Below are 27,290 nucleotides of genomic sequence, written 5' to 3' on the forward strand. Positions count from 1 at the left end.
ACGGTGCTACTACCGCTGCATCATGGGAGTCGTAGTCCTCTCAGTCGATCCAAACTGGTAACTTTCCCTAGTTTTAAAAACAGACTAAAAACTATAACTACGAACACGGTACAAAGTCAGCATCTACAGTATTCTCTTAACCTGTGATAAGCAAGGATGGATTACCATCCTGGCAAAGCCTGCAACTGCCCTGAGGCCCCAGACCTCAAGGGGCCCCATAAGCTCCTCAACCTACAGTCTATGGTGTCAGCTGGTTTGTACTAATTTTATTGAAACGTTGGGAATTTGCACCACTAAAGCACAATATCAACTGACTCAATAAGATTCATTATCGATTATCTGGCAATTACTTTATCAATTAATTGATTAATAGTTTTGTCAAAAAAAATCAGAAAAAAATTGAAAACTCACAATTCACAATTTTCTAAAGCCCAAGATTATGTCTTCAAATGTCTTGCTTTGTCTGAGCAACCCAAAGTTGTTCAGTGTACAGTATTTCTGACACTTGGCAATGGCAAAGTAAGGGCTTTAAGATGGGTGCTGCTTTTTTACCTGATCTTAAGGTCATATGTTGAAGAGGGGCCCTCTATCAAAATATCATTAAAACATCTTGATTATTTCGGTTTTGTGCTTACATGTTCCACAGTTTATGTATATAATCAAATTAACACACAGCAAACATGGAGCCAGGTACTATTCTAGTTAATGTTTTACACATTGAACGCACAGTTTAAAACTGGAGATTATTTGGGACCCAGTACCCTATTTTTTCCCTGGATACCCTATCAGGTTAATCTGGCCATCGTCATGGCCTAGTCATGCAAATATTGCTTCATTTAGTTTTGATTTTACGCAATATACACAAGCTGCAAAACTAGTGCATCTGAACCTTCCATTTAGGTAAATGAATTGTTATATTTACAGCTAATAATTACCACCACTAGAGGGAGACACACTACATCAAATATTTGTACTTGGCCCCTTCAGCAAATTAAAAAACGTGCTACAGGTATAAAGAGAAAGATCACTTTTATTTTTTACTTGTCTAATGACATTAATAATTGTTGCCCAGAACTGTAAGAGGCATGTGTTTATACAGTATTTATTGTTTTAGATCTATAATTATTAAATGAATCCCTTGTTTCACATAGAAGTCTAGAAGATATTGATCTTTTGAGATCTTGTAAAGTAATTTAAAGAAAAAAGAGACCGTTTTCATAAGTTCAAGACACACAGGTGCCCTTTATTATAGCAAGAAACATTTTTACAGATTGCAAATGAAAAGGGAAATATATTTCTTGCAAATTATAACTTTATAAGAGGAGAGAAACATATTGCAGATATTACAATTTCACTACAACCTAATATTTTTGTTAAATTATAACATTTTGCAAACTAAACCAGGGAGCGTCTCACAAAGCACTGAAGTGGACACAACTGAGAACTTAGCCAATGGTTTTTCCATTACAAAAGCATTTCATAATTTACACAAATTGTTGCCTCAATGGATTTTTATGTGTAACAGAACAGTAAATAAATATGAATTTATAAAACGTCCTTATTTATGTATTTTACCTTTTTTATGAGAAAAATGTCTCCGAACAATATAATGTATCTATTTGTATATAGTTAAAATTTATTTATGCATAAGGGACAGTAAAATACAAAATATATATTCTGTTCTGTTTGACATTTTAGAGGCTGTTGAGTGGTGCGAAACCTATCAAAATTGCATGCTTAAGACATCAGATTTCTTAAACAAAATCTTGCTTACAAGGGAAATGCACAACATATTTACAAAAGGAACAACACAGCCATAGGCTCAAACTAATAGGAGGGAGAGGGGAAATTAAGTTTCCTATTCCCCCTGAACAACAACATACACTGTGGCCAACGGGCCAGTTCTCCAACACCACAGGACTAACAGATACTCAAGCCTGCCTTAACTGCCAATCTCCAAGATGGCTGTATACTGTACAACATATCACATCTCCATCACGTCTCTACATATGAAGACAATCAAATGTAGAGGCACAACATAATGTTGTTCCATTGGTTCAAGACACATACACAACTCTAGAGAGTGTAACTAAGAATCGCATGATATTTAAAAAGGGGAAAACTGCTCCTAAATCATTTAGGACATGTGCATGAAATACAGGAGATGAATTCTGTTAACATTCACAACTTATTCATCACCAACTGACTAGAATATTTCCCACACTTAGAACAAATAACACTGAAACTTAAAATGTGCTCTATGAAATGCCCCTTAATCACAAGTTTATTTATAAACAAGATTATACAAAACAATAACAAATTAAAAACAAAGATTGAGAAGTCATATGAAAAAAGGCAAATACTAAAAGTCCTTAGGAAATAAATACCCAGTGTGTATGCTGAGGTTTCACTGCAGAAAAGAAATACTAAAAGAAAAGAGTCTCTCTTAAGGACTTTCTCTGTCCTGTATATGACCCAGCACCATCCCCCAAATTTCTGTAAGCAGGTAAGCAATGCGCATAAATAAGGCATTAATAAATAAAAAGAACGGATGAAACACAAATGTTGCTGTTAGTATAAAAGCGTATAAAAAGTCCTACTGAATCGTGTTTACAGCTTTGCCCTTTTTCTATTTTTTCACAAAGAGTGCCTTTTTTATAAAAAAATATACAGCAGCTCATCTGGGAGTACAAGCTTCTTATTTGAACTGTTCAGGTATATGTCCAATCTGAGACTGCATGCTTGTCGGTGGACTTGAAATGCCCTCTGACCAGTCGGACATGTTGGAATGAGGAGAAGAACTTGACCAGTGATCGGGGGAGCCGGGGGAGGGGGTCAGAAAGGGATGGTCAGGCACTTGGACCTGATGGTTTGGAGTGTTGTCCATGGGGCCTGAATAGCTGTGCTGGGAAGGTGGGGTGAGGAACTGTGTGCTGGGCATTGACTGGTTGATGGAGGAGGGCATAATCTGGGTTTCCTGCGGCAGGATTGTGTGGATGGGCATGCTGGAGTTGCTTGTGCCCTGCTGAAGCTCTGGGGAAGTGAGCTCCCCGCCGATGAAGTTCTGGCTGCTGGTTGCGTTTGAGTTCTGGTGCTGCAGCTGGATGCTTTGTTGTTGTTGCTGCTGTTGTTGGAGCTGCTGCAGGTTCTGCATCTGCTGCATCTGCTGAGCCTGCTGCTGCATGATGTGGGGCTGTGGACCTAGTCTGGTGCTCTGGATCCCCTGGTAGTTCATCATCTGAGACAGGCTAGTGGTGGGGTGGCTATTGTGGAGGGAGGTCATCATCCCGTGCTGCCCTCCCTGGTGCAGACTTCCCTGACCACCAGGAGCTCCTCTCATGGGGTTGAACTGGCCCGGCTGATTTAGGCTGCCATGCATCCTGGACAGCCAATCACACTGGCCGTTTATGGGGGCCTGGCCACTGGAACCAGATACGGGCAGATGGGTAAGACGGGGTGGCAGTGGGTCAAACTGCATTCGAGCCAGCTCCTGCTTGTTTGGCATCACCATGTGGTTTACAGATAGGTGTGGGTCAGACATACCCTGCAGATGGTTCAGGGATACAGATGGCGACTGCTGGAAAGGTGAGGTCATCATGGGCGGTGAGGCCACATCAGAAACATAGCCGTGTGGAGACTCCAACGAGTCAACTGGGGACAGAACGGCTGAGCTGTCCAGGAGGTTCCCAGACTTCCCATCCTGCGAATTCTTCTTCTTCACCTTCATGTCTTTGCCATCCTTGCAGCCGATGCCCTTGGCACTGGGCTTGCGTGCCTTTTTGCCCTGACCTTGACCTTGAGGCTGGGGCTGCTTCATGTTGCCCAGGTAGCCATTGGGTGAGCAGAGAGGGGGTGACAACGTGGTGCTGAGTGAACCTCCATGCATGTGAGGACTCCGTACCAGGTTGTACTCGTCCATCAGCCGCACAATGTCGTGATGCATTCTTTCCTGTGCAATGTCTCTGGGTAGCCGGTCCATGTGGTCAGTTATTTCTCTGTTGGCAAAGTGGTCCAGTAAGACCTTTGCTGTCTCGTAGCTTCCTTCCCTGGCAGCCAAGAATAGTGGGGTTTCCTCCTGAGGTAAACAGAAAGGAGACAACACGTTAAGAGATTCGCAGACAAGCGAGGGGTGATGTTTCGGAAAGATTTTTCGCTATTGTTTTACAAAACTAAGAGGAGGAGGAGGAGACAGATTAGTGTTTTACCTTGTTGTTTTGCATATCCTTGTTGGCACTGTTCTTGAGAAGCACAATAGCAGCCTCCACGTTATTAACTGCTGCAGCCCAGTGTAGAGCTGATTTACCTGAACAGACACAAATAACATTATTAGATCTGTGTTCATTTGATGCATTTCAGGCTGTCCAACATTTGACCACATTCAGCACCAAGTTGTAATGATTTCTAGGCTCATATAAGTGGCGCTAAAACAGTGAAATTTTACCAAAATCATCAATTGCATTGACGTCAGCATGACAGTTTATGAGCTCCTCCACCATGCCCTCCACTGCCAGTCTGGCAGCCAAGATCAGGGGTGTAGTGCCATCATGCATGCGGGCATCCAAGTCTGTGGCGCGATTCCTTATCAGAATCTATAGAGACATACAATAGGTTTACAATAGCTCCTTCTGAGCTAAACATGTTTCCATCAACATAATAAAAATGTCATACTTCAAAGGTTGATTCAAATATTTTAATTAAATGTACTTTGCACAAAACTGTATTAATGAAGGTAAAGCAAGAATTTTAAGTATGTCTAACCTTTGTTAATTCTGGTCTGCAATAGTATACAGATTACTTGACAGCTATACATTTTAGGGCTGCAACTAACAACTAACTGAATAGATCAATTTATTATTTAGTCCACAGAATATCAGTAAACAGTAAAAAATGACCATGATAATTTCCCAGAGCCCAAGGTGATTTCTTCAAATTGCTTGTTTTGTCCAACTATCAATCCAAAGATATTCAATTAAAAGAAATATAAAATAAAGAAAAGTAGCAAATCATCATATCTCAGAAGCTAGAAACTGCAAATGTTTGTCATTTTTGCTTGATAAATTGCAATTGACTGACAAACTGAATAATCCTTTTCTTATTTTAGCACTAATACTTTAACTGTAGCATATGAAACCTACCTGGAACACCCCCTGGGCATCAGCTGCCACAGCAGCATGCAGAGGCGTCCTGCCCATGTTGTCCTGGATGTTGGCATCAGCGCTGGCCTCCAGCAGGCGTTTGGCAGCATCAGAACGAGCATAGCGGGCAGCCAGGTGAAGAGCGGTTTCACCTGTACGGTCAGTCTGGTTGTGAAGGTTAGCGCCCTGGTAGATAAAGTCGTTGATCACATTGGCAGATGCATCCTCTTCTTCCTCGCTGTTGCCTGTTTCTAAACCTCCCCCACTGCAGGATGCAATCATCAGCGGTGTGAATCCATCTGGACAGAGAGCGGAGAAGGAGAGGGGTATATGAACAGACTGCCAGGTCAGCACAGCACAGGCCCAGTAACTGCTACAAAAAGACAAGAGCCTGCACTTCAAAGCAGCAGGCAGATCAAAACAAAGCAACAAACAAATCGAATGTGGGTTTGACACTTTTGCCTGGGTTGAATCATCACAGCTCTCTTCTTTCGATAATGGATTCTGATCAAGGCCTCGGCACAGGAGAAGCTTCAGAAGAAAAGCAAAGCTAGGGGGATAGAGGCCGGGGCTTGCTGAAAGCTAGGCTGCTGCAAAAACGAAGCATTAATATCTAACCGTGAAAGGCAGCTCAGTCAGTTAGACTTGAATAGGTTTTCTCCTCTTCAAAAGGATAGCAAGCCCCAGATCTCGCAGATTTGGTTGATTCAAGTGCATCGATCCACAACGGGGAAAAAAGTGTTGTAACCCTATTACTTTGATTTTTCATAGCTTTTCTTCAGGGAATTTGGCACTTACTACAAAATTGGGTTTTTGCATTTGATGCCTTCCTTGGTTTTTATAATGTGGAGTAGAAAACACAGAGGCCCATTACTGGTCAAATGATTAATCTGATCAGGAATCAGTGTTTCCCCCCCAGGCGCCTGGCTTCCAGCCGGCTGCTTTGAAGAAGATCCTTTACCCTGAGGACACGGGGCTTTAGCAACTCCTACATGCTTGATTACGCACACACACAGACACACACACACACACACACACACACACACACACACACACACACACACAAGAAATCTGAAATGTTCACTCAGAAAAGGCACAAATCAATCCAGATACAAGCACACACGCACACACACACTTCTACAATGTTCGTTCCAAAAGTTATGAGTCAATCTGCTAAATCTTTTGTTCCCAACCTTTTTAAACTTGTGACCCTTAAAAGACAAAATCACTGTCTTCATGCGACTCTTGCTCACATGTTAAGGCTTTACTGAGCACATAGGTTGTTATACCAAAGCCTAATTTTTCTTTTACCAAGTGTTTAATTTGAAGTACTTTTGGAGGTCTGAAGAGAAGAAACTATCCAGTACACAAGGAAAAAAGCAACTATTTGAGGAAAGTCACAAATAATAGAGCTAAGTTTATGTAACATTTTCTTTCTTATACCTTTAATAACCTTGATTAGGTTAGAATGTCTTCTGAAATGATTTCATGCATGTTTTCCCACACAATTAAAGCTATGCTGACATATGAAACAATTACATTGTATTTTTTTTTGTAAACTCTTTGAATATGTATTGTTCTTAATAAAGACAAGTCCTCCAGAATAAAAAATTTGGTCCACGTCCATCGATTCTGCCCACATTCATTGGCACATAACTCGATCAGCGATAAAGTAAATGTTCAGTCACCCACCTGGTCCCCGGACATTGACATCCATGCAGTCATTTTCAATCTCGCCCTGAGGGGGAGTGGGAGCAATGGAGGGGATGCGCAAGTCAGCAGCATCCAGGTGCTGCTGTGTCCACTGCCGATGGTCCGTTTGGTCATCCACTTCCAGTACAGCCTGCTCGTCAAACTGCTAAAACAGGGACAGCAAGAGGTTAGAACACTGAGATTGAGCGAAAAAAGGTGTTCGAATCAATTCAAAATATAAAAAAAACATTAAAACTTAAATTTACATATGTTCTTTCTGAACAGCCTTCAGAAAGAAAAAAATTAAAACACACAATAAAGACATTTTCAAATCACATATAGGAAATTTTAACATCCCAGAATTAGGTTTTGTAGGAAATAGTTGCTCAAGTTGTAAAAAAAAACAACAACAACCCAAATGCTTAAAAGCTCTGCTGTGTAAAATTTCTTTTTACTTACCCTGAAGCGTTTGGCATCTGACGGTTCGTCTTCTTCCCATTCATTCTGGGCGTCATCCATGAGTGAAATGTCTGAGATGTTTTTCAGTGGCCTGTGATGACGCAGAAAACCCAGTAAAAATCCTTGTACTATACTGCTTCCATTTCATCTAAGCCACTCACCATTAATGGTGCAACAATGCCGAAAAACAAAAGCATTGATTAAAGCCATACCACACCCCTCTTCCCCAACAAGTCAATTAATGCGCACCTAAACCTGCTATATCATTAATGATCCAGGCAGAATCCCCTTTTCCCAAATTTGACTGATCTCCAGTTCCACCCATTTGTCCTTCAGAACTAGCCCTTCACACGACCCGCAAAGAAACAGGTACCCGATGACACTGAGCACCATTGGTGAATAAACGGAAACTTACTTTAATCCCACCGAATCCTCTCCGACAGGCTCACGTCTCTTCTTCTTGCTGGTCTCTGTGGTCTTGAAGCCTTCGGGGAGCCAGAGGCGCCCGTGCTCATGGCGGCGCTTTCGGGCAGCCACCATCCCCACTCCGAGGAAGGCCAGTATCCCTACGCTGCCCAGGACCAAGTAAATTAGGTAGTCCGGTGGATACTGGTGGTCCACACCGCCTGATAGGAAAAGGGACAACATGGTCAAGACGGCACTGCAGAACAGATGTGAATTGGTAGATAGACCAGGACACCCAGGATCAGCCTGAGGGTTCGAGCAGGACTAGTCCGGCTCTTCTTCGCCCCACGGTTGCCACGCCAAAACACACCGAAACAAGCAGCAAGCACCAGAAACTGACTGACGATCCTCACTGTTGGTAAAGCTAGCTTCTACTATCTATTCAGTAATAATCAGAATTGCTAACCACTTTTCATCAAAAAGGGAAAAAAAGGGATGGGGCGGGATAAAAAAAAGAAAAAGGGGGGAAAAAAGAACACCACTAGCTCCTCTCTCCCTTCTCAACCGAGGGTACCAAGAGACAACTTTACCATTTCTTCTTTAAGAGAAAAAAAAGGGGGGATTAATGAACTTCAAATTACTGCACGCGCTTTAAGCTGTAAAGACGAAGGATTTATTAGGATTTTCAAGATAACAAAGACTCCCAACTTCTAGCACACTCCCGATCAATTTTTCCCCTTCTCTTTTTTTCCACTAACGATTTTGAAATGATAAACTCCCCCAACCTAAACCCTTAGAGATGCATTAAGTCCTGGTATTACATTCAGTGAGGTGAAGGTTGCAGCAGCCCCTCACACTGTGGGATGAAATGCATGTGTGTGCGTGTGTGTGTGTGTGTTGTCTGTGAACGTATATGTGTACATGTCTGTGAAAAGGAAGAGAGAACGGGACAGAGATAGAGATACATTGTGTGAGTAGAGGGTTGGATGAGTTGATTTGCAGCAATTAACCATTTTGGAGCCTGAAGCCAGTGGATTTACACACTGAGGAAAGGATTGATTGTTTAGGCCATGAGATCCACAATTGCATTTGTTCACCCCTGCATTAACAAATACACAATCAAAGACTGCTAGGGTTAGGACCCGACCAGAGGGCTTGGCGAATACTTTCAGTTGGAGTGTGTGCGGAAGAGCACGTGTCCTATCCTACTTGTGTGAGTATGTACATATGTGTGGACACCAGAGCAAGACCTTAAAGGATCATCATACCAGTGGTTTTGCATGTTTAAGCCTCTTTACTATAAATCGCATTTATTTTACATCACATCTGATCATTACTTTTAGTAGTGGTTGAGATTATTCTTGGCTGTATTTTTCCAAACATTCCAGGCAGCTTTTGGTTTGCACAAACTGGACCTGGACTTATTTGAGTTGTGTTAACAGTCACAGAGAACATCAAACATGCACATTATTGTAATGAAGTTTAAAGGATAAGGCTGGATATATTGTGTAATTTTGTTGTTGTCAACAAATCCTATTAAGACCAAAATCAGTTAGTAAAAACACACATAATATTTTTTTTTTAAACGGCAATTTAAACGGCAACATAATTTCCTTACACAGCTATGCACAGCAGTTTTCAGCAAATTTTACTCAAACAGAAGTACAATATATTTGTTGGGGACTATTTTCTGCAGCAGAATTAATTCACATTTGGTGCTCTACTGAGTATTTCCAGCAGGATGGTGTATGTGTAATTATTGTAATTATTTGTTATTTAGTGACTCAAAATAAACTGCAATGCCCAGCACAACACTGGAGGGCTATGGTACAGAGGAATACGATACATCAGACTCTGGATACACAGAGAATACTTGTTAGTAGGATACATTCATTGTTGGCTTTGGTCTTTTCAGTGGATTTGTTGACAGTGCAAAAATTATGGAATATCATCAGACTTATTGTTTAAGTGCAGACCTATTTGATGTCATCTATAATGGATTATTATAACTGTTATTTTCACAAATCTGCTAATGGATTTTAATATCATATAGAAAGTAAAAGAAACAGACGGATGCATAGAATAGTAGGGAAACTACATCCAAACTCTTAAACAGCAAAAAAACTTAACTATTCAATGGATATTAGGGAGTTAAAACCTGCGAACAACCAGTAAACACACTGGTGTGGTCATTTAACTCACGGAGATTGCTATAAAGAAAGAAATGATACTAAACAATTTGAGGGCCGGTATAATATGTTTATGGACACTTGTTTTTTATTCATGCAGACTTTACTCACTATAAACAGCTTCAATGGTGTAGGGAACATCCAGTTTTCCACTGGAGGCCAAAGCCCCGAGGAAAGCTGCAGCATCGTCAGTGCTCTGGAAACACTCCGTGGACTGCTGGAAGCACTGACGGTTGTCCACCTCCAAGTGGACAACTGAACTGTAGAGAGAAGAGAAAGCACACACAGAGGCCATGTTGAATCAAAAGACTGAGTATGGCCCATGGTAAAAAACCTATTTTGTACACTGAATCCTTAAAACTTGCATTATATTCTTGCTCACCCTTTGATCTGCAAGTGATCCAGCTCCCTCCTCATTCTCCTGCTCCCACCTGCTACATCATCCAGGCTCCTCTTCACCACGTTCAGTACCTTGCCAGGAACCTCTGCCCACGTATCCACTGAGCGCTTGACGTACTTCTTCAGCTCATGTTCGCTCCCGTAGTACGGATATACCATCATCTCGCCCTTAGCATCTTTACTGAATATCACATTGGTACGGAGGACGCGGCTCAGCTCGCGCAGGAAGCCGAAGGAGTTGTTGAGGAGCTGTTCTGGGTTGATGTGGACCACCAAGACCAAGTGGCCCACTGCGAGCTTCTCTGGCATGTTATTGGCACAGTCCAAGCCGTCCCACTCGCACTCAGCGTTGTTGCAGCCCTGGTCACAGTGGCCGTCAGCGTAGTGGTCCTTGCAGTACTGGTCATACAGAGGACTGAAGAAAACATATTAAGTTAGGAGTAAGGTCATTTGGATAAGCAGTTCATTATGTTGGGTATCATGACTAATGCACCCTCTTGTGCAAAGCACTATTACATTGGTCAAAGATTTATAAAGCGCTGAAAGGTTAAGGTATCTAAAACTTACAGAAACACAAATACAGACTTAAAAGGCGTCGCAATTAAACAGAATTTCAATAGTGTCCCGTAATGTTACATGATTTAGGTTGAAATAGATGATTTAGGCTCAAATAGAAGCAGGACATGACACATTGTTTGTCTCTATTCATAGTTTTCAGTCACATGACATGTGCGGTGACCTAGAGGGCAAAACAACAGACCAACATAGCGGCTCACACCGCGACTCCCCCGTAGAGACGCCACAAAAGCAGTCAAATTTTATTTGGATCACCTTTCAACATAAGAAAAAGAAAGATATGAACACAAACTGTAAGTGTTGGGCATATTCAATCCATATAACGTAACAGCATCCACTGCTGCAATTCTACCGTTAAAAACCGCCAGATCCCTGCCGCAGCACCTCGTAGGGAATCCCTCACCTAACACAGCCCAGGCTTGTCTCCTCCTTGATTAGTGCATATGAAAGCACAACAACCATCCAGCATTTTGGCAATGCAATAGTAACAAAGCGGCGGAAAATAACGTATTTTTTTTTGCCCTCCAAGGGAGCGTTTTCCTTGGAATGTGACGTCACGTGAAAACTATGAATACGTATGGATATGATATATAATAATATATGACTTAGATTTTTTCCTACAGTGCTGCTTTTTATATCATACATCATATTTAAGGTTTGTGGGTCTGTGGGACAAGATACTCTTCTTAGCGCCATTTAATCAGCACTAAGCCTGATCGATATATGTCCAGAAATGTCACAGAATTTGAATTCTTATATGAATCTGGTCTAATTTATAGACACAAACACCACTCACTTGCACTGTCCTTCCAGATTCTGGCAGTCAAACCCATCGTAGAGACATCCAGCGTTGTCACACTGTGAATCGCACTTTCCATCATTGAAGTATCGCCAGCACTGCAGCGAGGCAGAGCAGTTTTTCCACGGATCGTTGAAATTGAGCGAGCAGTCGCCATTGTCCCAGCCACACGCGTGGTTGTTACAGAGCACATCGCAGAACTTGTTGTGCTTAGCTTCCTCACACTGCGGGATATTGCAGGTGACCTCCACCTCCGTTGGTGGTGGGATGTCATGGCCGAACCCTCCATCAAAGTTATAATCTAGGATGTGGCATCGGAGACCGTTGAAGTTTGTGGGGCAGACGCAGTGGTAGTACGGTGCCTCAGAGGTGTATTCACATGTGCCACCATTGTAGCAGGGGTTGGAATTACAGGGGCTGTCAGTGGGATACTGGCACTCAGGTCCAGTGAAGGACGGGGTGCACAGACACTTGGGACTTTTATGGCCAGAGATGCAGGTGCCTCCATTGCGGCAGTGGAGGCTGCCGCAGGCCTGGGCGTCATATTCACACGTGGAGCCAGTAAAGCCCTAAGAAGAGGACAAACAATAAGAAAAACACATTTGAATTAGGAGTATAATTTTATTTTAACCAATACTTTAGACCTCATTATTTTCAATTTATATAGAAATAAAAACGGTGGAATTTATCTGTTTGTTTTGACATTAACTGTACAGTAACTTGCACTTAACTTGCAATTACCAAAAGTATATTTTGAACTATCCTTGTGACTATAGGTGTCATTTAATGTAAAGACTTCAGAGCAGTTTCTTCCCTAAGGCTGTGCGACTCCTTAATTCATCCTCAGCACTCCATCATGTAAAATATTTATCCACCCAGCTATTGTATATAATTTTTGTATTTAACGTTTGTATATGTGAATATAGTAGCATAAAGGGAACTACAACTTAATCTTGTTATACCACCCTGTGTTGTAATACGATAAATAAATCTTCCATGTACCATGTACCTTGTCTATAAGTAGGAAACATTTTGATGTGTGAGGACATAAAATCTGAGTGAAAATTAGTTCAGTGTCTTTTTAAAAAAATCCTTAGAATCCTTAAGAACTGGTCCGTACAGGTTTCTGTCAGAGGTGAACGTAAATTAAATCATAGAAAGAGGCAACAGAGAACCAACCATGATAGTCCTATTTGACTAGTTGTGTGTTTTCATTTTGTGCATTGGCAGGTAGGTCAAACGTGTGCATGTGTGGTCTGAGTTTACTAGTATTGATCTGGGTACAGAATTCACATGCTTGCAATGCGGGGACTAATCCCCTCTGTGGGGACAAAAATCTGTCCCCCACAAAGTTAGAGGTTAGAGTATGGTTTAAAGGTAGGTATGTAGCAGTTACAGTTAAGCTTTGGGTATTTATCTGGGCAATTGATTGATTGATTTTATTTAATAAAATAACCCTTATAAGTGACAATGATCTGTGTGTGCAAGAGTGTGTTGGCACTCACAGGAGGACATTTGCAGATGAAACCATGTGGAGTGTTACTGGCAACAGCACAGGTCCCTCCACTGCGACATGGTTTTCCCTTACAACCATCAAACACTGTGTCACAGCGCTGACCTACACAGGAGTTAAAGAGGATGTTAATCATACTGTGTAAATGTTAAATATTCTAACATTTCCTGCTATGGTTTCATTTGGGCCAATATAATGTGAAGAAAAAGTAAAAATGTGCTCATTACAGTTGCCAAACCAATCCTAATCAATCAATTGACTAATTGTCAATTTTAAGAAATTTGCAAAACCTCAACAGAGCAATTTCAAACATAGCAATAAGTCTTAAGTAGAGCATCAAATGTAAGAACTTGGGTTTTTAAATGGACTGGGGAAAACAAACACATCAGTTGCAGAACACATTATCAAATTTATCCCTTATGCTCTTAGTTGACTCTAAATGGCTGACAAGTTTCCTCCCCATGACCGACTGTTTACCTGTGTATCCGGTGCGACACTCGCAGCGGTAGTTGTTGGTGAGCTGGATGCAGCTGTGAGTGCCCCGCGGGTCACACGGGTTGGAGAGACACTCATTGACGTCTCCCTCGCAGCGCTCCCCTACGTATCCTGCAGGGCAGATGCAGTGGTAGCCTCCAACTCGATCCACACACTTCCCTTTGTTGAAACACTTGGGCTCTTTGGTGACTGGGTCAGTGAACGGGTTGCAGTCGTCCATGTTGATCTCACAGTGCACACCTGAGGGAGGTAAGACAGGGGAAGAGGGACAAGGAAAAACTTTATTCCTTGCTGTTTTTGCAACATTTAATCTTATACGTTTAACTCTTTACAGGATGCCTTATGATAAGGTGATGTAATCTACTTTATTGCCATAACCATTTCTCTCGAATCGAATGATTCAACAACTCTCTAAAGAGAACTTATAAGATTAAGCAAGAGGTTCTATTCATAAATGCAAGGCCGACCGGCGGCATAGGCAACATAGGCGGTCGCCTAGGGTGCAAAATGTCAGGGAGTGTCGGTCGTAAGAGAAGGTTTTCAACTCCGCTCGAATTAACTCCGCCCAGCTGATGCAACACTGGCGATTTTAATCATGTGCACCTTTGAGTCGAGACAGTAACGAAACTGGTAGAGTTTTGCAATACAAACATCTTAAAACTGAAGCGCAGCCTTGCTCTGTTTTGGACTGTGAGCTGCACTTTATCGGAGCTGCTGAAGTTAATGTGTGAATTTGTAGTGAGATTTCTGCCTGATCAGTAGTGTTTTTGGTTGGTTTCGGTTTCACATGCAGTATGCTGTCCCAAACTGTGTCGGTCGAACAACAGTCTAAAGGGCTGGCTATATATTTTTTTCTGGACATGTCAGAGAACACTATAGGAGAGATTCTGAATGTGCAAAAGTTTTGAACATAAGCAGAAAACCTGCTGAAACACATGAGCAATTAAAGTCCAGGAGTTTATAACTGCATTAAAATGAATTAATTTATCACTGAGGTGAAAAGGTCCCAAGTAGGCCTATTAAAATCGCCTAGGGCTCCAACACTGTCAATGTTTCATGCTGCTGTGCCTTATGGTCAATTAAGTAAAGTTAAAATATTTACATGATGGTTGCAGTCTGATGGGGTTACATGGTATGGGCTCATCATTTTTGTTTAAATCGTATTAGTGTTTTTGCCATTAAAAATATATAATAAATCTATAATACAATAATCCAGGTAGATTTGTAAAATGACACATGCTGGACAAACTCAGTTAACACTGCAATTAAACAGTTTTGTTTTTTTAAAGGGTTTTGACATATTCTGAGCAGCTCATTTGCTTTTCTCTTTCATTGCAAGAGAACCGCTTTTGATCAGTGTCCTCTTGCAGTAGCAACTTTTGGATATAGGGACAGAATCTGGGTGAAATTTGGTGTAGTTATTTGAGACTTTTTTCATTTAAAGACTATTCGTTTGAAATAGTTTGTCTTTTTTTGGCTATTTTGCATCAAGCACTATTGTACGAGTTCTTAATATAAGAACAAAGCTAGAAAAAGTTGAGGTGTCCAGAAATTAACTAATAATTACAAATAGAGACTTTAAAGTGGCAAATAAACAGAATTTCAATGGTGTCCTGTCTCAGTAATGAAATATACTTTAGGTTGAAACAGAAGCAGGGCACGGCACAGGGAGGGACTGTTTGTTAAGTATTATAGTCAAAAAGTTGAGATATGTTTTAAAAAAATATTTTTCGAAGATATTTTAGAATCTGGTAAAGAAAAAAAAACTAAAACAGTGAACTTCAAAAATCACAGTTTAAATTTAATGGTGGGTTTTCTTGGGCGGCACGGTGTTGCAGTGGTTAGCACTGTCACCTCACAGCAAGAAGGTTGTGGGTTCAAACCCTGGTTGCCCTTGTCTTTCTGTGTGAAGTTTGCATGTTCCCCCCGTGTCTGTGTGGGTTCTCTTTGGGTGCTCTGGCTTCCTCCCACCATCCAAAGACATGCAGGCTAGTTTGTCTAGGTGTCTCCACAATTGTCGTCAGGATGTGGATGTGAGTGTGTGTAGTTGTTTGTCTATGTGTGGCCCTGCGATGGACTGGTGACCTGTCCAGGGTGTACACTGCCTTTCAATGTAATGCCCAATGTAAGCTGGGATTGGCTCCAGCCCCCTGCGACCCTGTACGCAGGATAAGCGGTGACGATGGATGGATTTTCTTTATGACATTTTTTACTTGATCAAAATAGCTCCAATAACATGTTTGCTTTTTTGGGATACACCCAACTCCGCTGGCACTTTGGGCTGACCTACAACACACACTTCCTTCATATCTGAGGGAAAAATCAATGGTGTATTTGACAAGTAGAGGAAGGGATGGAGGCAAGATGGGAGGAGTTTTCAGACATGCCCTGGATGCAGTTAAGCCCTAATTAATGAAGCGTGGAGATTGAGAGGAGTGAATGGGGAAGCAGAGTGGTGTGGAGGAGTGTGTGTGGGGTCTGCTGACCTTGGGTTCCCCGGGGACAGGAGCATTTGTAGGTATTGATCAGGTCAATGCAGGTGCCCCCGTTCTGGCATGGCTGGGAGAAACATTCATTGATCTCGTCAGAGCAGTTGGTGCCCACGTATCCTGGCATGCACTGAGAGAGAATAGGAACAAGAGAGAGAGAAGAAGAAGCCAAGAAAGAGGAAGAAAAGGAATGGAGAGCGAAAAGCGAGGGAAAAGTTTAATCAATGTCTGACATGAAACAAAGATGGGTTTTGTTTACCTGGCTGTTTTCTGGCCTCCATCCTGCCAAGGCCAGCAGATCCTTTATTGCAGAGGAGATTAACATAACCAAGCTTTTTGTCTTCTATTTATAAACAGGCCTCTTCATTAGAACTGCCTAGTGTTGTTTCAGCTGAAAGGAAGCCTGTACACCCAGGCATTTTTAACAAATTCATGATACAAAATTGAGGTTTGAAATGATAAAAAGTATAAAATGAGGTGAGCAAGTTTCATGAAATTGGAAAATGTAATAGGACCTTTGAGATGCCAAGTAGAGTGGCAATTAAGATTCAATTTGTGATTAAAATCAAGATTAAATTAAAAGAAACTACATGATTGGGCTGATTTTCAATGAAGAAATTTCACAACACAAACACAACATATGTATATTTAATAAATTACTATTAAATGTAAAATAGCATACCTGACAAATCTTTCAAATGCCTTGAGTCTATACATGTTACGAGTCTATTTAGACTTGTAAGTATAACTTAAAAGAGATTGACATTATTATTAAATTCATATTTCAGTAGCATTTTACATTAGAATTATGCAAAACAACTGGACGCATAGTTTTTTTCAGTGCCGTTACCTTGCAGGTGTATCCACCTAAGAAGTCAGTACATGTAGCTCCATTTTGGCAGGGGTTTGGGGTGCATTCGTCCACCTGCTCCTCACAGTAACTTCCAGTATATCCAACCTGGCAATGGCAGTAGTGAACGTTTCCTGCGTCCAGACACTGACCCGAGTTACGACACAGATGGGCAACATCGACTCCTACGCAGCAAAGGTGAGTCAGTAGGCTTTAGTGTTGTGTTTTGATAATGTAATTTGATCAAGGGAGACTGGATGAGCCTCTATACATATTGTGATTTTAATATATATATAATATAGAACATATGTGCACAAAGCAGACTGACCTGCAAACACACACAGAAAGATTTTTTTTAACCCCGGTAACTCCCATTTTACCTCTCTGTTTGGCTGCCACCTCACAGGAGACACTTGGGACGTCACAATAAAGTCCAGTCCAGCCAGTCTCACACTCGCAGCTATAAGTGGTTCCCCTCTGCCAGCAACTTCCCCCGTTCTTACAGGGTGACGAGTCGCACCAGCGAACCAAGTTCTGAAAGTTGCAGTCACACAGTATTAACCGGAATACACTTTTTACCAATTTAAATATCAGCTTTAATTTGGTGATTTGCAGGTCAAAAGAAGTATGAAAGTCTAGGTTACAACTGAGCTAAACTTGGTTGGAAAGTAGTTTTGCATTTAAATTATTATATGGTATTTCAATGTTAAACAGGTCCTAACGACACAATGGAATATAGGAATGCTATAGAAACAACAGCTATAGAGACATAAAAATAAAAAAATTGACTTTTCAACCAAATCTATGCCAGTTTTTACCTTGACAAATAGGCATCATTTCAACTGCAAATCACCAAATCATTGTTTCTTGAATTTTCTTTATTACACTCGATGAGAGGTGACTGGAGTAAAACTTCAAAGACAAACAGGCTAACTACACCTAAATCCTCTCTCCATCCTCATACCTGACAGTTGAGTCCAGTGTATCCATGTGGGCAGGTACACTTGTATGTGCCATAGCTGTCCTGGCAGGTGCCACCGTTCAGACAGGGTTTGGAGTCACACTCGTTGATGTCATGCTGGCAGTAGCTCCCAGTGAAGCCCGGCGGGCATAAACATGTAAAGGTGTTGATACCATCCACACAGCTACCGCCATTGAAGCAGGAGCTGCAGAAAAAAAAAGATACGAATGTTGTATGAAATTCACCAAAATGAACCTTTTCTGCAGCTTTTTAGGAAGAGGAGGAGAGCAAATAAATAAAACTCTCATTACCTGAACTGCAGGTAAATTCACATAATTTGTCAGCAAAAAGTTAACTTACCACTTCATATTCAGATTTACACGATTTCCCACCTGTGTACAGCTACATTGATGATTTTGATGGCAACCAGTCTTGGCATTTTAACAACTCTACAGTTAAAAGCTCATTTTGGGTACGTGCTACTTAACCTACTGTTTATGGGACATCTCTACAACAAAAGAGATGCTGAAGTTAGCTTTTGTATATTGTTCCTCCACCAGAGGGGGCAGTGGTGGAACAAGAAAATGGGCTTCACAAGTGGATGAAAGTGAACCTGTTGATCTGACCAGATCCCTCACTCACCAGTCTGTGTAAATACACACTGAACAGCGTTCATTTGCCTGTCTTATCTTTTAAAATAAAAGCTGTGGGGTTTGAATATGATATGAATATGAGCTCTTGATACTTTGTGATACTAATATGACACTTTCTGATCTGTATCCTCTGTACCTCTCAGTGCAGTCAGGGGTGTTATTTTCACAATGGATTCCACTGAAGCCGGGTGGGCACGTGCAGGTGTAGCTGTTGACACAGTCGGTACAGTTGGCTCCGTTCTTACATGGGTTGCTTTCACACTCATTGATGTCCTCCTCGCACTTTGTGCCCCGAAAACCAGGCAGGCAGGTACACAAGAAGCCATTCACCTCGTCCTTACAGAGGCCTCCGTTGCTGCAGGGGTCTGTGGGAAGAGGGATAACAAGTAGGTATTTGACTTGAGGTCTTCGCAAAGTGCCGCTTTTTGGTTGTAATGAGTCTACAGCATATTAATTAAGCAATAGAAGTAAATGGAGAGAGACTGGAGAACATACTGGGCTTGCAGTCATCCAAGTTGGTTTCGCAGTGGCGTCCAGTGAAGCCCGGTTTGCAACCACAGCGGTAACTGCCCAGTGTGTTCTGGCAGGTTGCTCCATTGCGACAGGGATTCTTCACACACTCTTTGATATCCACCTCACATGTTTGGCCTTAATGGGAAGGAAAAAAATAAATTTGTCCTCCTCTTTGACAAAAAACAAGCACATATGGGTAAGAGGATAAAATAAGACAACACTTTAATTGATACCCGGGAGGCAGAATAAGTAAGTATATAAGTAAAAAACTATATAAGTTAATAATGAGTGAGCTGTGTCAAACTAAACTTTAAATCTTCTGCACAGCAGTACAATTTGGTCGAACTGGTCAAATCCTGACAAAATGTGAAAGTATCCATAAAGAGAAAAGGGTGTGTGAACCTAAGAACACCTTTTAATTTTTAGTTCTAAAATTGGCTTTTCTCTGTTGGGAATACATATGCAGACATATATGACCACCTTTCTGCTGACAATTATAAATAAATTGTTCCTGTAGGAGATTTGCAGACACATTGGAGGTAATGTTTACCTTGCCATCCTTCAGGACAGACACAGGAGAAGCTCTGATAATCCTCCGACTCCTGACACATCCCTTCATGCTTGCAGGGTTTGGTGCTGCAGGGCGCCATCAGGGTTTCACAGTTCTCTCCTGTAACAAACAAACACAACAGTACTTCTATTAAAGCACAGCTTTAATTAAAAATAATTATAAAATGTGTTTAACTTTTACTCTGTGATATCATGTAGGAGTCATGAACTTGGAGATAACCCAACCCAAATGGACACAGAATCATCTTTCAATCAGTGCTATCATAAGATTGTAGCCAGGTTCTGTCAGTATTAGAGGCCTGCAGAGACATTTCCCTATCTGTTTCCACAACACACAGCTCGTACAGGAAGCCGGCTCCATTTTCCGGCCATTGTGAAGCCATTTGCTGTTCTGTGAGACAGGAAGCAGGCAAACAGGAAATGTGTCAAGCACCCCGTTCCCACCCCGGCACAAGTAAAAGCCTTTTATTATTCAAAGTCCTGTGGATTTTTCCAAAAAGACGACTTTACAAATAGAAGAATACTTGCCCTTAGCCTTTCCATCAATATCTGTTCTGTCAAATAATAAGTGAGGTGACATAAAAATATTTTCCAGCTCTCTTATCAGTGATGCTTGTGTATCACAGAAGAGTAGAGTGAGTCAGAGGTTTGGTGTCTTTGAGCCCAGAGGAAGTCTTGCTGTTGAACTTTACTCAACAGTTATTTCATCTGTCACACGTTTTTCCTCTTTGCCCAATGACTTCAAGTGCATAGGCTGGGGAAACTGTCCCCATAGCAAGGAAATACCAGAACACCAGGCCAACACATAGGCATATCAAATATTTTCAATAATATTTTCATACCCGTGTAAGGCAGGATGCAGTTGCACTTGTAGCCTGCGACATCGTCAATGCACGTCCCTTGGTTGAGGCAGGGGTTGGAGGCACATTCATTGATGTTGGTCTGGCAGTTTGGGCCTGCAGTTAGAGTGGACAATATATCACACACAATTCAGTTTAAATTGAAGGTCAACAGTCAAGTGGCATGGAGGTAAGTGTGGCTTGGATGACAAGCCAAAACACGTGCATTCACACAACAACACAAATACTGACCGGTGAAACCCATTAGACAGGTGCAAACATATCCGCTGGTCATGTCCTTGCAGGTTCCTCCATTCATACATGGGTTGGATTCACACTCATTGTTGTTGATGTCACAGTTTTCACCACTCCAGCCAGAATCACACAGGCATTTATAGCTGTTAGGGAAAATATTTGGGAAAATCTCTCAGTAATAAATCTCTGCAGTTACATTCAATCTGACAGACGTCTGTTGGATAGTTAGATGTTAGAAGTTTTTCCTTCTTTTGTTAAAAGAATAGTTTAACATTTTGGGATATAAGCTTATTCACTTTCTTGCTGAGAGTTAGATAAAAGATTGATACCACTCAAATCTTCGTCTGTCCAAAGATATTTTTTTTTAAATCCACCTACTTTACATGTCTAAAAGTCAGTATAATCATTTCCCCCTGTTTCCAATCTTTATACTAGCATTATATTTAAGGGACAGATATGTGAGTGGTATTGAAGTTCTCATCCTACTCTTGGCAAGAAAGCAAATAAGCATACTTCTTGCTCTAGTATGACCTGTGGCTAATGTTTGAAACTTTGGGTAGATATTTCAGTAAACTAAATGTATCAAATGTTTCTTATTAGATATTTATTTTTTTCATTACATCCTCAAAAATATTTACTAAATTTGGAATAAAAATAATACACAACCAACACATAAATGTATTGTACTGATGCTTTTATTTGGGTTGAAAGATGTTTTACAGTTTATTTTAAATCAATCCTTTTTTAATGCATTCAAAAGATGATACAGTGTGTAATTTAGTGACACACACGGTAGCATAAAATTGAACGTCTTGGATCAGCTTGTAGACTGGCTCACCCATTGATCTTGTCATCACAGTGACCGTGGATGCAGGGATTGCTGAAGCACTCGTTGACCTGGGAGAAGCAAGTGGCATCATGGTAACCTTCTGGACACACGCAGGTGAAGCTGTTGATGCCATCAATACAGGTGCCGCCATTGTGGCAAGGGTTGATGGCACACTCGTCGATGTTGATGTTACACATGGTACCTAAAAGAAAAGCGTAGTCTTAAAGCAATGGTTCTCCATTTTGGGAAATACGCTTATTTGCTTTCTTGCCAAAAGTTAGAGAAGAAGATTGAGACCACTGTAAACTAAATATGACTGGCTAAGCTTATCATTAAGACTGAAAACAGGGGGAACCAGCTAACCTGGCTTTGTCCAAAAGTAATAAAATCCACTTAATAGCACTTCTACACTGCAAAAAGTGAGATCACAAAAACAAGGGAAAAAAGCATTAAAAATTAAAATTATCTGCCAACAGAACAAGAATTTTTCACTTGCTATTAAAGGACAAAAAAACTTGAAACAAGTGAAATTCTCTAACATAAAAGCCACCTCGTAAGAAGAAATATCTTGTCAGACAAAAACAAGTATATTTTGCCTTCAATTAAGATAATTAATCTTACTTAGATTTTAGTTTTTGCAGTGTAAAGCTCACTAATCAACACATTGCATCTTGTTAGTGTAATCCATACAAAAAAACAAAGTGTAAAAACAACAAGGCATGTTTATATGGGAGGATATTTGCAGGACTATTTCTTGGCCAGGTGCATTGACTTCTTGTCTTGCCAGGTAGGAAGTAATTCCTCCTGGCCAAGAAATAGTCTTGCACCTAACCCCACTTAAACAGCATGACTGTATTTTTTACCTAGTCAGGCTAGCTGTTTCAAGTCTTTATGCTAAGGTACGCTAAGCGCCTCCTGGCTTTAGCCTCATAGGTAATGGAAAGATATGAAAGTATTTATCTTCTCATCTAAGTCTGCCGTCACATCACATAATGTGTTTATTGATGTATAAAAAGTGAAGTGGCTTGGAAATAACTGAAACCATTTCAGCAACACCTGTCAACAGGACAATTACACACTCCATCTGAAGTATTATTTCAAATACACAACGCCAACTCACACACCAACAGACAAGACCTCTAGACAATGAAGTCTATTTCTCAGTGCAGTGAATGTATCAATTTCTAGAAACATGAGGGGTTTTAAGTCCCTCTTTGTCGGTCACTTGAAGTGGTGATGCCATTCAGCCTGGTGCCACACATAACATAAAGGCAGCCCATTTAGCTTTAAAGCAGGGGCCAGATTCCAAGCTTTTAAAAGCTCAACTTTCAGGAATCTTTCAGGGAATCTTTTCTCCTGCTCAAACCCCAGGTGACTCTGTGTGCCAGTGTATGTGTGGTTCCTCTCTTTGTATGGAAGGGTAGCTTGCGTGTCCTAACAGCAGCAGGTTGGGGACAGGGTGGAGCTGGAAAGTGACACCGGTCGAGCCTCAGAGGAGTGAATACTCTCGTTCGCCATCTGCCACCCTCCCTCCCTAGACACACACACCTCCGTCCATACGTTCGGTCCTCCAATCCTGCACCTTAAACACTCATTTTGTCCACTGGTCACCTGAGATGGCTTAAATACAATTTACTGTCGCAGAGAGCCATTCTGAAAATTGAAGGGCTACAATGATTCAATAGTTTGAGAGAGAGAGAGAGAGTCACCTCTAACACAGTAACAAGGATAACTTTCCCTCTTAGGGCGCAGCAGCAAAATAACTAACTAGGCTACAAAAATAGCCAAGTCAAATTAGCCAAGTCTCCTCTTTTGTTGATCATTTTGTGTTTCTGTTCTAAAGGATTGTGCTGGTTGAAGTAATTGTTGTTTATTGTTTATTATTAATTATTTATCTATTCAAATTTTTTTCCTTCTTGTTAAAAAACTAACATTCAGTAATACGTCATTTAGTTTTGGCAATAATAAAACTAGCAAATATTCATGACAATAATGATTGATTTATTTGATTTGATTTGAGAGAAGATTGCAAAGTCGTCTCGTCATTCAGAAATAAAAAAATTGCAAAATAGCTATATTTTTTTCATTGATACTCAAAACTCTCTCTGTGATAGTCTCTGATTATATTTGTTGGTATGTGCTTGTTGTTTAAGGTTATGTATACACGTCTGGTCATGTTTCTTGAAATTTGATATATCTGTATAAATGTTTGTTCTCTTCATACAATTCCAAACATTCTGCTCTACTCTTGATTTTTTGCTTTTGCAAAGAGGTTGAGCTAAATCAACTGCCATATAAAAGCCACACACTTCAAGACTGAGCAATAATATGACAAATGCTCTGTGTACTTACCTGTGTAGCCAGGTTCACAGGCACACTCGTAGCCATTGATCTTGTCAATGCAGGTCCCATAGTCACAGGGACTGCTCTTGCAGTCGTCAATGTTGATTTCACAGTTGATTCCTGTCAGAAAAATTGCTTTCAGTAACCTTGAATGTCTGAAAAAAGTTATGTTTGCATCTGTATTTAAATGTGAGTGGTGGTTACCTGTGGTGCCCTTGGGGCAGCTGCAGATGTAGGCGTTCTCTCGGTCCTGGCAGGTGCCTCCGTTCCTGCACGGCTGGCTCAGACACTCGTTGATGTTGGTCTCACACAGCCGACCAGTGTATCCAGGGTTGCAGTGGCAGCTGAATGAGGCCAGACCGTCAATGCAGGTACCATAGTGGCACGGGTCAGAATAACACTCATTGATGTCCGTCTCACAGTGCTTCCCAGTGTAGCCTGGCAAAAGAGTTATTATGAAGTTATGTTCTCATTTTTATTAACTTGTTAGGGTGTATTTCACTGGTTTGTTATCTTTCTACAATTCCAAACATTCCACTTCCTTTTCGGCGGGTCGTAAAAGTTTCTTCTCTATAATTTCAGCTTTTGTTAAACCTTTTCTACTGTTGTCAAAACTTGTATACCTTCAGTGCAATCGCAGGTGTACTTGTTGGGTCCATCTGTGCACTTGGCGCCGTTTTTGCATGGCGTGCTGGCACACTCGTCAATGTCTATCTGGCAAAGGTTCCCAGTGAAGCCTGGAAAAACAAATAAAGAGTGTTACAGTGTGCATGTCAGCATGAAGGTGTGTGTGTGTGTTTGTCTGCATGTCTGTGTGTGTGTGTGTACAGACATGGCTACTGTGTTCTCAACATTTCAAACCAGTCCCACTCATAATACTGAGCACATACTGAAGGGGCTCTCAACGAATCAGAAATCTGCATGTTAATTAACAACTGTGCAACACTACTAACTCCCTAGTTTCCCTTTCACCTCTTTTCAGCACGACTCCAGCAGCAGAAGGGAGAGTGGGGGAACCAATTCGTTTTAAGCAGGGGGAGGGAGAGAGGGAAAGAAATGAGGGAAGAATGAAAGTTGCGAGGCCTTCTGACCAAGGGGTGAGAGACAAAGGAGGGCCTGTCTGCTCAACGCAACACCAAACTGAGCCCGTTGCCTCTTTTGTCCAACCAAAACTTTTCCATCACAATGCACATTCTCCAGTCTTGCTTTCACCTCTTCTCCACCCCCCACTCCCTGCCTGCCGCTAAAAAGAACCACCTTGACCTTTGACACTCCACTATTCAAACTTCTTGTCATTCAAAATCAACCATCGGGCTTTATCCTTTTTCCTGGAGATATTCTCATCTCAGATATTTTCTTGTTATCTCCCCTGTCACATGATAGTACAGTCCAAAACTAGTATGATGTTGATGAAGAGATTAAGTTCCACCCTCTTCCTCCACCACCGCAGGAACACACAGTTGGTTGCTTATAAAACTCGGTGGCAGCTAATCCAGTGAGGAAGTATATGTGTGACTGGCGGTGACACTCATATTTACATACATACACATACATACAGGGGTTAGATAATATCAGGGGCTCTTAAAAATACAAAGTTTTATTCAATAAAAATGCTAAAGATTTGGTACCACTTTTTAATAAGGGATTAAAGCAGTTATAAGAAATAACTACTGGCTAAAATTAATTATTAATACTTTTAAGCTATAAATAACAGCAAGGTTAGTGTTGCCAGGTTGGGAAAAACTGATTAATGAACTATTACCAACATTTATTTATAACTGGATTGTTACAAAAGAGAAATGACCAGAAACACCAGCCAAAGGGATTGTTTTTTACAACACTGCAAGAACAAGGCACCGTTTATCAAGGGTTTATAAATCATAACTAATGGCTTTTATATGATAAATAAAGAATTTATCGATCAGTTATAAAACATTTTTCTGGGGAGCCGCGTTGTAAAAAATCCTTTGGAGGGTCCTGCCACCCTTTTCCAGAAGGCAAGTTGTCAAACTGGCAACCCAAAGTTGTTTTCATTAATGGCTTAAAACTAATCTATAAAGCATTAGTAAAATACGTATTAACGATTATTAAAGCCATTAGAACCCAGATTTTAACAACTTTCTCTTCCTTATAATATTTTCTAGCTCGAGTGTCTGTATATTTTAATATGTACATTAATAAACCATTAGTAAAAACTTATAAACATTTTATTAAGGGTGACTGTCTTAATGGGAAGTGGCACTAAAAATTTAATTTTTTTGTAAAGACTATATTATTTTAATTTCATTAAGAAACACCGCCAGCAAATTAAATAGAACCGCACATGAACTACTGAATCAACAATAAACAAAACAGCCAACATCATAAAGAAGAAACACCAGTTTCTCCTGTATACAACATTGCGAGTTTCCAGCCCTGGGCAAGAAGCCGCAACAAACCTCAGCAGAGTGTTTTTTTTGCCAAGATGCAGTGCAAAAGTTTCTTCACAGCTCAGTTACAGTGCCCCAAAATGTACTCCTGAGTGAAATAAAAAGGTTGAAGAAAAACTCTATGAAAGAGTTTCTTACCCAGATGCACACATATGCATACGCACACAAAAGATGAAGCAGAATTGCAAGCATGCACAGGGGCACACACGCATCATGCACTTCAGCAGCCAATGAGGGATTTATCCCCAGACTGCTGGAATCAGACATTTCAATGGCTCTCAGTGGGGTTTCCATGGCTATTCCATGTACAGAAATAATAAGAGGGGACCCTCGCTTCGGGCCTGGCTCGCAACTGGGACAAATTTACATCTCAAGCAGGGCGGTTAAGACCCCTTCCCCTTTACCCCTCCCTTCCTGCTTCAGCATAACGGTCTGTGCGTCTCAACACCCCCCCCCCCCCCCCCTTCATCTTTCCTCCCAAAAAACACTTTCACCACCACTTTGTGCTTCTTCCTCACATAACCCTCTCTCACTGTCACACGCAGAGTTTTCTTAGGCATTAAGCTCTTGTGTTCCCTCTTGTACCCCCTCTCTATTAATTCTAAAGCTTCCTTGTTGGGATGTCTCTCTCTCTTTCTTTCTTTCTGCCTTTCCTTCTTCCTTTCTTTTTTCTCTCAACAGGAGGAATCCTCCCTCTCTCCACCCATGCCGCCTTTGATCCACCCAACTTGGAGCTTTGCTATTTTCCTCCCCGAAAAGAAAGAACGGAAAAAAAAAAAAATCACTTCCACCTCGATGATCCCACTGAAAGAATGCAAAACAAAACAACACATTTGGGTAGTTTTGAAGATAGTTCCTTGCCTTCTTATTTTCTCTCTTTAACTCTCTATCCAAGAT

The 27,290-nt window shown here is 41.1% G+C and overlaps 1 protein-coding gene across 2 annotated transcripts in view; it reads right to left on the reverse strand.

The window, feature by feature from the left end:
* Window positions 1–1,217: 1,217 nt before the first annotated feature.
* Window positions 1,218–27,290, reverse strand: part of LOC119891230 (neurogenic locus notch homolog protein 1-like) — a 47,111-nt gene continuing 21,038 nt past the window's right edge. The window contains exons 10-34 of one of the 2 annotated variants that reach the window (XM_038702621.1): window positions 24,588–24,701; window positions 24,169–24,402; window positions 23,974–24,084; window positions 21,631–21,823; window positions 20,790–20,935; window positions 20,541–20,654; window positions 19,679–19,798; window positions 19,111–19,263; window positions 18,752–18,980; window positions 17,966–18,167; window positions 17,382–17,535; window positions 17,002–17,186; window positions 16,149–16,281; window positions 13,645–13,902; window positions 13,160–13,272; window positions 11,652–12,223; window positions 10,263–10,694; window positions 9,992–10,140; window positions 7,702–7,912; window positions 7,287–7,377; window positions 6,828–6,990; window positions 5,136–5,434; window positions 4,442–4,589; window positions 4,206–4,303; window positions 1,218–4,075 (exon numbers count right to left, since the gene is read on the reverse strand). In XM_038702621.1, coding sequence (XP_038558549.1) covers window positions 2,699–4,075; window positions 4,206–4,303; window positions 4,442–4,589; window positions 5,136–5,434; window positions 6,828–6,990; window positions 7,287–7,377; window positions 7,702–7,912; window positions 9,992–10,140; window positions 10,263–10,694; window positions 11,652–12,223; window positions 13,160–13,272; window positions 13,645–13,902; window positions 16,149–16,281; window positions 17,002–17,186; window positions 17,382–17,535; window positions 17,966–18,167; window positions 18,752–18,980; window positions 19,111–19,263; window positions 19,679–19,798; window positions 20,541–20,654; window positions 20,790–20,935; window positions 21,631–21,823; window positions 23,974–24,084; window positions 24,169–24,402; window positions 24,588–24,701 — 5,999 coding nt within the window. In that variant the 3' untranslated portion in view covers window positions 1,218–2,698. Of the gene's footprint in view, window positions 4,076–4,205; window positions 4,304–4,441; window positions 4,590–5,135; window positions 5,435–6,827; window positions 6,994–7,286; window positions 7,378–7,701; window positions 7,913–9,991; window positions 10,141–10,262; window positions 10,695–11,651; window positions 12,224–13,159; window positions 13,273–13,644; window positions 13,903–16,148; window positions 16,282–17,001; window positions 17,187–17,381; window positions 17,536–17,965; window positions 18,168–18,751; window positions 18,981–19,110; window positions 19,264–19,678; window positions 19,799–20,540; window positions 20,655–20,789; window positions 20,936–21,630; window positions 21,824–23,973; window positions 24,085–24,168; window positions 24,403–24,587; window positions 24,702–27,290 lie in introns of both variants that reach the window. The other variant, XM_038702620.1, reaches the window with a different exon arrangement.

This window comes from Micropterus salmoides, unplaced genomic scaffold (genome assembly GCF_014851395.1).
Source record: "Micropterus salmoides isolate LMB-PRFRI ecotype aquatic unplaced genomic scaffold, ASM1485139v1 Ms_hic_scaffold_7, whole genome shotgun sequence".
Classification (NCBI taxonomy): Eukaryota; Metazoa; Chordata; class Actinopteri; order Centrarchiformes; family Centrarchidae; genus Micropterus; species Micropterus salmoides.